The sequence below is a fragment of the Chenopodium quinoa genome, unplaced genomic scaffold (genome assembly GCF_001683475.1).
Source record: "Chenopodium quinoa cultivar QQ74 unplaced genomic scaffold, ASM168347v1, whole genome shotgun sequence".
NCBI classification, from domain to species: domain Eukaryota; kingdom Viridiplantae; phylum Streptophyta; class Magnoliopsida; order Caryophyllales; family Amaranthaceae; genus Chenopodium; species Chenopodium quinoa.
The window spans coordinates 2,596,668-2,609,677 of NW_018742205.1; the positions used below are offsets into that span (position 1 = coordinate 2,596,668).

Consider the following 13,010-nt stretch of genomic DNA (forward strand, 5'->3'; position numbering starts at 1 on the left):
ATTCTGAGGCGAGCGTTTTAGAAGAAGAGGTCAGCAGTTGACTTTGAGACGTAATCGACCTTTGGCGATGATGCCGTTTTTAAGCGGACAGAACCCTAATGCCAAAACTGAGGGCTGTGCCTTAAACAGTGCCCCCCCCCCCAGCCGAGACGGCCGAAGCTAGTACCTCGGGTCGAAGGGTAATCTCAGGGTCTAGGCCTTTGACTCCCGAAGAACGGGAGTGGACTGAGGAATCTGAGAATACCGGCTTAATTAGGACTGCCTCGTTCCCTTAGTGGATGGAAAATGATGCTCGGTATTGATTCGCCGAGCAACTTGAGGTTTATTATGGCATCATGGAGGCTGACGGCTACTGATGCCGAATGCCCACTGCTACAGATAGGATCTACCGAGCCCCTCCTGGTTACATTGGGGTTTATACTCGGCAACTGCAGTATGGGTTGAGATTCCCCGTTCACCCGTTTGTTGTGGAGATTTTTAACGGGTATAACATCTCTTTGGCTAAGCTGACCCCCGTGAGTATCCGAAGGGTCATGACCTATTTGTGGGTCTGTCTTTTTTATGGGTTGAAGCCGAGTATTCATTGCTTCCGGTGAACGCATCGGCTGACGCCGAACACCCAGTCAAACAAGTGGCACGGCACTGGTTGGTGGCAGATTGAAGACGAGAAGGGGTATCTTTCAACCTATCCGAATGATACCTCGGACAAACACTGGCGAGGTCAATGGATCTGGGTGCGAGCCCCTTCAGAAGAAGGCCACCCTAACTATTTTTTGGGGGCCTCGTTACACGAGAAAGCCTGATCCCTCGATGTCTAGCATCGGTCCCGATGACTTTACCGAGGCGGATCGCCAGCAGATGGAGTTTTTTGGCCGAACGGTCGTTCCAGGCACTACTGGCCGAATAGCTACGGTGCTGACTGTTTGGTTGCCTTGCTGTCATTACATCTTTCAAGAGAAGATGTTAGCTGTTGTCGTCCTCAGCTGAAGATACCAAGGTGGTAAGTGATTCGGCTGGGGCCGAAACTTTCAATTTTGCTTTTAAGTTTCCAACTTTTGACTTATCTAGCCGAGGTGACATTTTCTTTTTGATGTCTTCAGAAGTCTGCGAAGATAACTCAGGTATCAGTTACAGCGTGCTCGGGATCAGCCAGACGAGGGAGTCAATCACCAACACTCCCACAATTACCGCTGTCAAAGATCGACCCCTTGCGCTTCAGCAGAGAAAGCTAGAGGTGGTCAGCGCTTTTGAATACTTGGCGTAGAAGCCCTAGCACAAGAAGCTTGACCCCTTCTTTCTTCATTTAGCCGAAGAAGAAGTTGTTGTTGTTGCTGCTGCTGTTACTCGTGGCGGGATTGCACCTCCAGCCTTATCCTCTGCACCAGGGAACGAAGAAGATTCTGACGAGGAAAACACCGAAGAGTTGTTTGGGCCTTCGGTAAGTTCTCGATTCTTCTGCACTTCATTATTTAGATTAGTCTTTTTCATGCTTTGGTTTGTTTGAAATTTTCTAAGTATAGAGCTTCGGCACTTAGGTTCTTTAGCTTGTGAAAAATCCCTCTAAGTATGTAGCTTCATCTTAAGCATGCATGTTATATGTAGCTTTCTTAACTTGTAAGAATTTAGCTAAGTGTAGATTTTCGAATGCATGCTTCATTCTACTTGCTCGGCATGCTAGGGCTTGAATAGTCGTAGAACTTTTAGCAGTTTCCCTCTTTTGTTATGACTTGTATGATTTGTAAAAGTTGTTAAGTATAAGGCTTCGGCTTAGAGATCTGTGTGCATTTGTTGTTGTTTTTTTTTTTTTTTTTTTACAATTTGCTTACACACTTCACTGCCCCCCTATGTCTCTTCTGCTGCAGTCTGACGGAGAAGAAGTAGACAGAGGCGACCCAGCTGAGACCTTTCCTGCCCTTGAATCTACTGCTGAAGAATCAATGGCAGGCGGGAGAAGGAGACCTTTGGTTCTTCTTGGCCAGTTCAAGGCGCCAAAACTACTTGCTAAGAGGCCTCGGCTTGAGGAGGTCCAAGAAGAAGAGACCACAAAAGTCACTTCCCCATCTCAGGAAGTTCCAGTTGAGGTGTTCGAGCTGTAGACTATTCCTTCACCTCCTCGTCATGTTGCCAAGCCGTTTTCGGAGCAGGTTCACTGCGAGGTGGACGCGTTGGATGTCCATGCTGAGGACATCGGCCTTGCTGGAACTGAGGGAGAGCCTCAGATGGCTGAGGTCGGAGAGCCGAAAAGTAAGGAGGCTCCCTCCACTTTAGTTGCAGACTCGTTCCGAACCTTCCAATCTACAGAGATGGGTTTTGGTTCGGCGTCCTTAGTACCGGTTCCAGCACATGCCCAAGCAGTTTTTGAGTCCAAGCATGATTCGGCTGTTGCCTACTTCGGTAATTTGGACAACCTTTCAGCCTTGGACAAGGCCAGGGCTTGGATGCTGTGTGCTGCTGCAAGGGCTGCTGAGCCTTTGGCTAGGGTGCCGGACCCGTTTCTGGAAAACCAGAGGTTGCTGATGCAGGTAATCTTTCTTCACTTAAACATTTCTTTGATTGTTTGCTTCTTCTTCTCTATTCTCTTTCTCTTCTTTTCCTTTTTTTTTGAGAAAATTTTTCTAAGTGTTGGGCTTCGGCTAAATTTTTGTAGGTCGTGCATAATCATTTCCTCTCTGTGGAAATGCGTGACGAGCTGTTAACCAAGGCTGAGAAGGCTGAAGAAGCTGAGGCCCGAGCTTAGCTTGCTGAACTGAAGCAAGCAAAGGCTGAAGAGGAAGCTTCTGGGCTGAGACTCAACATGCAAGACATGGGCGCCAAATTCCTTTCCTTCTGCCAGGGTCTGGAGCAAATAATCTTCCCTTGCCTGGAAGAGGGTCACGCCCTGATTCAAGAGTATGGGGCCGAAAGCATTGCTGAATTCAAGGCCCGTATTGAGGCGAAGATGAAGGAGGAAGCTGAGTCTTGGCAGCTTCTGATTTTTGACCATGAGAGCCAGCTTGCTCGGGTTCGGGAAGAGGCCCAAAAGAAGCAAGAAGACCTGGAAGCTGCTAACCAGCAACTGAAGAAGGATCTAGAGGCTCAGAAGTCTGAGCTTGAGGCTACACAGAAGCTTCTCGAAACCCACATCTACACTGAGGCAGAATATGCTGAAGGGTTCGAGAATGGCTGGAAGTCTGCTCGTCGCCTAGCCTTCCATGCTGCTCCAGATATCAATTGGGATCAGGTCGAAGCCTGGTCGATGGACCCTGACAACCCTTGTATCAACGAGGCCAGCCAGGCTGAGATTGACTTCTTGGTTCGTCAGGCCGAAGCTGATGCCAGGGAGGCTGAGAAGGCTGCCAAGGAAGTGGACACTGTTCGTCCTGCATCTTCTTCAGCAGATGCTGGTCCTTCTGGTGCCCAGGATGATGCTGAAGCATAGGAACTCGGGCAGCCGTCTTCTTAGTCTTACGGATCTACATGCGCCTAATTGACGATCTCCACTTCTGCTTTGCCTTTGTTTTTGCTTCAGCCTGCCTCTGTACAAACTCTAAACTTGTTTTTGTGTATTTTCGGCAACTGTGTTTTCCGCTTTGTGGGCGGCTGCCGACTTTGAATTTATGTTTAATATTCTGAACTTTGATGCTTGTAGCTTCAATCTTTCTTCTGAATGATACTTTAACTCTTTCTTCTCCTTCGCCTGTTTGAGTAGTTTTGAACTTAATTGCTATTTTGAATTTCTTTAAAATTTTAGCTAAATATGAAGCTTCGGCTTGGAGAAATCTTAGCTGAAAACTTTCATTGGATGCCTCTGCCTTGTCCATCTTACTCGGATTTTACTTGAAAATTTTCCAAGTATGAGATCTCAGCTAGGATTTATTAGGTGAATACCTCTTGCCCCCCGGACCCAATTCCTTCGGCTCAGCCGACGGTTTTGGCTTAGCGAGATTTTTTGTTTTCCGTTTTTCCCTTGTCTTTGATTTATATATCAGAGGGAACAACTATCTGAGACACAATGCTAGGGCAATGATCGTCTGAAGTACAAGGCATGTTTATGCAATACTTCAGAGGTGTAACCATTACCCGGAATTGATCCGCCGAAACACAATGCATCACTTATGCAATATTCCGGGGTTCTAATCAGTTCCTATTTTCGGCGGTACTCTTAGATGCGTCTGTGGCCTCTTTGCCGAGAGCAATGAATCCGTCCGAAGTACAGTGCATCATTATGCAATAATTCGAGGTTCTATTCGTTGCTCCCATTTTGGCAAACTCTTCGGCTTGCCGAAGTACAGTGTATCACTATCCAATACTCCAGACAACACCGAATGTAAATCTTGAATTTTTGTAAAACCGTGAAAGCAGAAAAAACAAAAGCGTAATAGATTTGAGATGAACTGTGGCTCAAAGGCCTTTCATTTACATAGATTATTCTCCCACATTGGGCTTTTACACATGAAATTTTCTAAGTACATCAGCATTCCAGTGGTTTTGTAAATCAGTCCCATCTAACTGCCGAAGCCGATAAGTTCCTGGCTGGAGCTCATCGTATATTTCGTAGGGTCCTTCCCAATTTGCCGAAAGTTTTCCGTGAATACAGCTTTTTTGGACAGCTGCAGCATTCCGAAGAACAAGGTCTCCAACCTTGAGGAGCCTCGCTTGGACTCTTCGGTTATAAAATTTGCTGATTCTTTGTTTGTATGCTGCCATTCTGTCTTTAGCCGAATCTCTGACTTCATCTAGAAAATCAAGGGAGTCCTTCATGAGTTGCTCATTTTCCTCGGCTGAGAACTGGTTGACTCGAAGACTTTCTGAGCCAATTTCCACTGGTAAAACGGCTTCGAATCCATACACCAACTCAAAAGGTGAATGTCCTGTTGCCTCCTTTTCAGTTGTCCGAAGTGACCATAGAGTTCCGAGAAGTTCCTCTATCCACTTGGATTTTCGATGTTCAACTCTCTTTTTCAAAGCGTTGAGGATTTGCTTATTCTCCGCTTCGGCTTGGCCATTGCTTTGAGGATGGCAAACTGCCGAATATGCCAACTTAATGCGGAACTGATCCGTATATCGCCTCAGCGGCAGATTGTCAAATTGCCTTCCATGATCAAAGACAAACATCTTCGGAATGCCGAAGCGAGCGATGATATTCTACCAGATGAATTTTCTGACAGTTTGCTCAGTTATGTTTGAAGCTGGTTCGGCTTTAATCCACTTGCTGAAATAGTCAATGCCGACTATCAACCACTTTTTCTGATAAGGAGCTTCAGGGAATGGCCCCAGAATATCTAATCCCCATTGGGCAAAAGGGAGAGGATTCAAGATTGGCTGAAGGTCTCGTGATGGCCGATGGATGACTGGTGCGAATTATTGGCTTTTTTCGCATTTTCTCACCAGTTCCATGGCATCCAGAATCATAGTAGGCTAGTAATACCCCGCCCGTAACGCTTTGTGGGCCAGGGTCCTTCCCCCTATATGGTTTCCGCTGATGCCGAAGTGAATCTCCCGAAGGATATAATCTGTATCTGTTGGACCCACACATTTCAACAGTGGGGCTGAGAAGGATTTCTTCAGGAGTTCCCCATTATAGACGATGAACCTTAAGCCGATTTTTTTCAGTTTTGCGGCCAAGATTCTGTCTTCGGGAAGTTCCCCCTGAAGCTTATAAGCGAGGATGGTGTCCATCCAGCTTGGTTCGGCCTCGACACATAGAACCTCAGATTCTTGGTCGATGCTTCTGTTTCGGCGCACCTCCACATATACAGATCGGTTCAGCTCGGTGAGAGATGAACTTGCAAGTTTGGAGAGTGCATCAGCTTGAGCATTTTGTCCCCTTGGGATCAACTCAATTTCAAAGGTTCTTAGCTTCGCTATGACTGCTTTGATCTTGGCGAGATAAGAGATCATGGAAGGCTCCTTAGCCTCATACTCGCGTCGGATCTGATTGGCGACTAGCTGAGAGTCTGTCTTTAAACAGACATGTTCGGCTTCTAGGGCTATGCACAGTTCTAGGCCAGCGATTGCTGCCTCATATTCGGCTTCGTTGTTGGAGGCCTTAAATGAAAATTTGAGTGCATACTCGAAGCTTTTGCCTTTGGAGAGATAATCACTACCCCTGCCCTCGAACCATTCACGGTGGCTGAGCCATCCGTGAAAACAGTCCAAGTCTTCTTCCCTTCATCGAGTATTTCTTGATAGGAACATTCGGCTAGGAAATCTACCAAGGCTTGGGCTTTGATAGCTGCCCTCGGTTGGTAGCTTATGTTGAACTCAGTGAGCTGGAAATCCCACTTCGTCAGTCTACCTGACTTTTCCACCTTGTCGAGGAATTTTTCCAGCGGTTGATCCGTCAAGACTACTATTTGATGTGAGTCAAAATAAGGCCTTAACTTTCGAGCTGCTACCACCACTGCGAACGCAACTTTTTCGAGCAAGGGGTAGCGGGTTTCGGCGGCTGTCAGAGTGTGGCTGACGAAGTAGATCGGTTGCTGGACCTTTTCTTCTTCCCTCAAAAACACCGCACTGACCGTGGCTGGACTGACCGTCACATAAAAGTACAGGGTTTCTCCTTCGGCTGGTCTTGCCAGCGTTGGGAGATGAACCAGGTGCTCTCAGAGTTGCTGAAAGGCTGCCTTTTGCTCTTCTTCCCAGATGAGCTCTTTCGATTTCGGGAGCTTGAGGGCCTTGAAGAAGGGTAACCCTTTATCCGAGGCTTTGGATATGAACCTGGATAGGACAACCATCCTTCCAATAAGACGCTGAACGTCCCTTTTTGTTTTCGGCTCGGGAAGGTCAAGAGATGCTTGAACTTTCGTGACTTTGACAGGATTTATTCGTATCACCCAATCAAAATAAATTCCTAAGTCCTCTAACTAAAGCAGATAGGGAAGCAGAGTCGAATCCACAGGGAAACGGTGTTCTTTTATTCCTAATCAACGATTATAATCTAAACTATTAAGTAACCAAATTTGTGTTTGTGTGAATTAAACTAATAATAAAACTAAGCAAATAAATCAAAGGAATAATCAATAATAAAGAGCTCTAGGGTATAGGTTCACCAATAAATAATACTCCAGGGTAAATCATACGATCAATTATCAATGCATAAATTAACCAGATTATAAAGGGCTGTCGCTACGTATTATAATCACATAATTAATCTACTGGTATTAAATCTCATCTCTCGAATCTCGACCTAACCATTAATAGATTAACATGCCTATTGAAACTAAGCCTAAACATCAATTCTCATCTCTCGAATCTCGAATCAATATTGCAAAACTCATACAATTAAATCTGCGCAAATCTAATTGCACAACATTAAATCAATCAATAGGAAATTAATCAATCATTAACCATTAACAATAAATAATTACCCCTTCGTACTATTCATGGATCCCCACAACCCTAGAATTAAACTACTCACACATATTTAATATTAAGCTAAGCAAAGCAATTAAAGAAAGCATAATTAAGTCAAAGCAATTAAATTATTGAAAATAAAGAGGGAAGAAATCGTTACCAAAATTAAGGAAAATAATGAATTCTATAAATCAAGAGTGTGTAGAGAGATAAAGTATAGAGAGAGAAAGTAAGAAGGAGAGAGAAAGGAAGAGAGAAAGAAAAGTCGTCCGTGTCAACGACGCCCCTAAACTCACTTAACAAAAGCGTATTTATACTAAACTAAAATCCTCAATAAATAAAAAGAGAAACGAAAATAAAACTCCTAAATAGAACACGCGCCCGGTCGGGCGAGGCATCGCCCGGCCGGGCGCGCCTTTTTTCATACTTAAAGCCTTGCTCGCGCCCGGTCGAGCGGGCATCCGGGCGAACCTTCGCCCTATGGTCTTCTCCTCTCGCCCGGCCGGGCGCGCCTTAGGGCGAGGGCACTGCCCGGCCAGGCGGATGCTTGGGCTTAGTCTTCTTCGTCCTTTGGGCCTTGTTACCTTAGCCCAATTCGTCATCCTTCTTGGATCGAATTGCCCAAGCTCCAAATCTCCTCATTGAGCTCTTAATCACCGGATTGAATCATCAATTACGGTCCTGGGCTTTGGAATACGATCATAGAAATGCGTCTCGTCTCCAATGCTCGTGGTGGCTCCACTAAGTGCCGGAAAATGTTCCAAATCTACAGTTTCCTGTAGAATAATACCACAACTACGAAAACACTAGAAAACACATATTAGTAATAAAATTGGCTCTAAAGAGCCAAAAATACTCTTAACCATGATCACGGAATGGGGAATAAATATTTATATAAAATAGACTTATCAGACTTCACACTGAAGACACACTTTTTCGGATTCAGCTTCATTTAATGTTTTCTCAGAGTGGCGAACATTTCAGTTAGGTCTGCAACATGGTCTTCAGCCTTTTTGCTTTTGACAATGAAGTCGTCGACATAAACTTCCATGTTGCGGCCTTTTTACTCGGCGAACACTTGGTCCACCAACCTCTGATATGTCGCCCCGGCGTTTTTCAAGACGAAGGGCATCATCTTGTAGTTATACACCCCGACACTTGTAACGAATGTCGTTTTTGCTATGTCATCGGGGTGTATGGAGATCTGATGGTATCTAGAAAATGGATCCATAAAACTAAGCAGAGCATGGCCACTCGTCGAGTCGACTAGCTGGTCGATTCTCGGCAAGGAATAAAAGTCCTTCGGACAAGCCCTATTTAGGTCCGTGAAGTCAATGCACATTCTCCAGGTGTCATTTTCCTTCTGAACCATCACCACATTAGCCAGCCACTCCGGATATTGGCAAGGTTCAATGAACCTTGCATCAAGAAGTTTCTTGACCTCGGCTGCGATGTCTTGGTTCTTTTGAGCGGAATAATTTCGCTTCTTTTTCTTGACAGGCCGACATGTGGGGTCGACATTAAGCTTATGAGAGATGAGGTTCGGATCAATCCCAGGCATATCAGCTGCTGAGAATGCGAACATATCTCGGTTGTCCTGAAGGAGCTGGATTAGCTCAACTCGGAAGCTCGGATCGAGCCCTTGTCCGATGCTGACACATTTTTCAGTATCTCCTTCGGTCAATGATATTGATTCAGTTTGTTCATCTAGCTCCATAGACTTGAAGCCAAATTCTTCAGATTCGGGCATACTGTCAATATCACCAGACCTCCCTGACTTCGGCTGATCTTCTTCTGAGTCTTTCGGCCCATCCAAAGAACTAGCCTCTCCAGTCCCCAAAGATGTTCTTTTGGATGGGGATCCCTGAGCCGAAGCACTTAGGCCTTTAAGCCTTTTAGTACCTCGTTCTTTTTCTTTTTCTCTTTCTTCCTCATCATCCTTGTCGTTGCGACGACTTTTAGATGGTTTGAGGAAATTGCATTCTCGGGCCTCCTTTTGGCTGCCCAAGATTTTCTCGGAACGTCCTTCGTCTGAAACGTAAATCATTGCTTGATGGTACGTCAAGACAACCCCTTTGACGTCATGGATGAGGGGTCTCCCCATAATGACGTTGTATACTGATGGGGCATCAATGACCAAGAATTCGGCCATGATGCTCCGCTTCGCTCGGTCTTGGCCGAGGTTAACGCGAAGAAGAATTTTCTCGTGGATATGAAGAAGAGCCGTTAAACCCAGTTACCGGGTAAGGAACCGGAGTTAGGTGTCTGCTCTCCAACTTCAGCTGGTCGAATGCCTTTCGGAAAAATATATTCGTCCCGCTGCCACCATCTACCAGTGTTCGATAGACGTTGTGGTTTGCGATGACCCTCATGATTACCAACGGGTCATCATGGGGGTACACCACCCCCTGCAGTCTTCAGCTGTGAACATCATGTTCGGCACCGGAGACTATGGCTTTCGGAATTCGGCGTGGTGTATCTGATGGGTTAGCCCCCTCAGATGGCGTTTCAGCGCATTCCGAGAAATCCCTCCAGGACTAGTGAGGATGTCATGGTTTCCTCCTTCATGTGGTTTGTCCCTTTTCCGGAGGTAATCCAAATCTTGCCGAGAATCTCTCTCAGCCTTCTTCTCTTCGCGCCGCTCCGCGACGTACTTTTTTAAGCACCCTTTTTGGACCAGCTCTTTGATCTGGTCCTTCACCTGAAGGCAATCTTCGGTGCGATGTCCACGAGATTCATGAAACTCGCACCAATGATCCTTCCCTTTCTTCTAGGGCCAAGAAGGAGGCGGCTTTGGTTTTTTGAATCTTCCCTCCTCCCTCGTCGCACTAAAGATCTTAGTACGTGGTAAGGTGAGAGGGGTGTAGGATTCGAACTTCCCTGTGTAGGGGGCCTTATCCTTCTTCGGCTCGGTGATCGAGTGAGGTTCTGAGGCTTTCGCCTTCCCTTTCCTCGACCCCGGAACTTCATCTGGTTGGCCTTTTGGCTTCACATCCCCTGATTGAGACTGCGACTTCGCCTTGTTCCATTCCTCGGCTCGGATGAATTTATCCGAAGCGTCGAGGGCCTCTTCCAAGGTCTGCGGTGGATGCATGACCATGAAATCCAGAAACTTTCCAGCTTGCAAACCATTCCGTAGTGCGAATACGGCTAGACTTTGGTCCAGACTTGTGATTCCAGGCGACTCGTTGCTAAAGCGAGTCAAGTAATCTCGGAGACTTTCGTCTTCCGTCTGCTGCAGGCCAGTAATTTTCTCTCGGCGGTTAGCTGTAGAAAACTTGCTCTTAAACTTGTTGGAGAGATCATTCCAACCCGTTATAGAACCTTCCTTCAACCCTTTGGTGATCCATGACTGGGCAACATCTTTAAGGGTTGTGGGGAAGTATTTGCACCAGGTAGCTTCAGACCTGGGGTTAAGGTACATATGCCCCTCGTAAGAGGCTATGTGACCCTTCGGATCCGAAGTACCATCGTAAGTGATGTGTGCCGGAATTTTGATCGTCGGCACGTATTCCTCCAGTATCCACCTCTGGAAAGGTAAACTGGTAGGAACCATCACGACCTTTCCCTTCTACCTTTCCGAAGGAACCTTACTTCTCCCTCTTAGAGAGGTGGAAGCGAGGGGTGTCTCCGCGTGACAGTTCTGGGCGATTGCCTTTGGGATAAGTGAGACAGCCGTGGATGTCTTTCTCCCTTTCCCCTAGGCGCTCGTAAACGCTTCGGCGAAAAGCGTTGTGGTTGCTTGGGAAGTCCTTTGAGTTCCGGACTTGGGAATTTTCCAAGTGACCGGAGTCCGCATCGTTCCCGTCCTGTCCTGGCCAGGCTTTCAGCTCCTCCGCTTCCTCCAAAGGAGGAAGGAATTCGTCCTTCCCCTTCCGGGGCCAGTTTCCTCTTCCGGCTTTCCGGCTTCGGCGGAGGTGAAGGAGGAGTATTGTGCGCGGATGGGAGGCGTCCACCCAGGGTTTTCATGAACTCCATGCAGACAGCCACTGCCCTCGCCACATTTTCAGTTGAAGGAACGGTGGGAGGTTCTGACTTCGAATGGGAGAGTGAATGCACGCTCTGCGGAGGGTTATCCTCATGAGCGTTACTCTCTTTCGGCGAGTTCCCAATTTGGTGAACCCGTCGGGAGTAAGATCCCTCGCGCACATTCTCTCTCCTCGGAGAGTTAGAGGCAGATGGTTCAGGCGACGGTGAGGGTGTCCTATCGATCCTCACCGTGATCATGCCTATCTTTCTCGCTTTTTTAGAGCTTTTACCACTCTTAGTCATTTTCGCGTTGGCTAAGATTGGTATGAGATTTTTGGCTGATTTTTTGTAAGAATCCCCACAGACGTCGCCAAATTGGTTCGGTAAAAACAATGGGACCTTCAGCAGGTCCTTCGGATAAGTGGAGACGAAGCCCAATTCGAGTGATGACTGAATTGAGGATCTCTTGTACAGCTAAACAAACGTAAACTAGCCTCGGGGGTTGTGCCGAGGAAGGCCCCTTCGATGCCGAAGTCAGTACGAGTGTAAAATGGAGAGAGAATTGCTATGCAAGAGTGTTAGTTGCTTGAGGCAATATGTGTGAATGATTGTAAAGTTGACAAAATGTGAGCTTTTATACCTTGCCCCAATTGGATGGAGTGGGCTTGTGGAATAAATGGGCTAACCATTTACCTTAGCTTTGTGGACTGACCTGACATGTGGGCCGGAGGGTTAAACCTTGCTATTTGGGCTTTGCTTATTTTCATTTATGGATTGGGCCCAAATATGAGTTATTTGGACCCCAAACAGTAGTCAATAGAACTTAGTGGTAAAGAAACAAACCTAGGAACGAATACGATTTTCTACCAAGCTAGTGTTTGTTCTTGCATCTCCTAAGTCGAATTTTATGCTTTCATATTGTTCTAAATGATCATTAGTATCTTTAATTGTTTATAAGTAAATATTATAACTGAATTTGGCCTTTTCTTGAAGTACAGAGATCACTAGCTGCTTTTGGTCATTTTCTATGATATGGAGACCGTTAGCAATTGTGTACCTTGCGCGCACACAACAAGACCTAAGAGATTACTTATCCATAAAAGTTTTATAACAAATAAAACAGAATCTTTCAATACTTAGTTAATCTAAATTGATTAAGCTTAATAATTTCTCTTTGGGTCGGGGTTCACCATTTCTATATTTAATCTCTTTTTAGAGCATGTTTGGTTAATGTATTTTTTGAATTGGAAACAGATTCGATTAAACCAATACCGTTATCGAGTGTTTGGTTAGAAGGCTTGGTAACAATTACCATTACTTAAGGGTAATAGTTACCTCTCATTTATTACCTCTCAAAAACTTAGGGTAACAAATACCCTTACCCTCCTCAAATACAATCAAAGGGAGTAAAGTTTAATTGATTCCTTCCATGGTTAAACCAAATAAATGAATAGGTAATAGTTAAATGGTTCGTCTCTACACTCTTATTTGTTTCTTTTCATTCCACTATTATTATTCGAACCAAACGTCCCCTTAATTGGTTTTCTTTTCTTTTAATATGACTGTGAAGTTGCCGAAAAATACTCTTATATATTTTTGTAACTTAACATGTGCCCATAAACATCATGCATTAGACAAACATTTTGAAAATAAATGCAAAAAGTCAAAAATTTATAAATTCCGGTCCTGCAACACTGTATTTTCTT

The 13,010-nt window shown here is 45.5% G+C and overlaps 2 protein-coding genes across 2 annotated transcripts; one reads left to right on the forward strand and one right to left on the reverse strand.

Annotated features, from left to right (window-relative positions):
* The first annotated feature begins 1,584 nt into the window (after positions 1 to 1,584).
* LOC110725668 lies at positions 1,585 to 3,508 on the forward strand. The gene is made up of 2 exons (XM_021905143.1): positions 1,585 to 2,522; positions 2,648 to 3,508. Exon 2 carries the CDS (start codon positions 2,795 to 2,797, stop codon positions 3,416 to 3,418), a length of 624 nt encoding a protein of 207 aa, XP_021760835.1. The 5' UTR covers positions 1,585 to 2,522; positions 2,648 to 2,794; the 3' UTR covers positions 3,419 to 3,508.
* Positions 3,509 to 10,105: 6,597 nt separating this feature from the next.
* LOC110726531 lies at positions 10,106 to 10,891 on the reverse strand. Its single transcript, XM_021906016.1, has one exon. It carries the CDS (start codon positions 10,889 to 10,891, stop codon positions 10,106 to 10,108), a length of 786 nt encoding a protein of 261 aa, XP_021761708.1.
* Positions 10,892 to 13,010: the final 2,119 nt, after the last annotated feature.

What these genes read in the sequence shown, in the direction of transcription:
- LOC110725668 (XM_021905143.1), top strand. Translation starts at nt 2,795, where the DNA reads ATGCAAGACATGGGCGCCAAATTCCTTTCCTTCTGCCAGGGTCTGGAG.
- LOC110726531 (XM_021906016.1), bottom strand. Translation starts at nt 10,891, where the DNA reads ATGGTTCCTACCAGTTTACCTTTCCAGAGGTGGATACTGGAGGAATAC.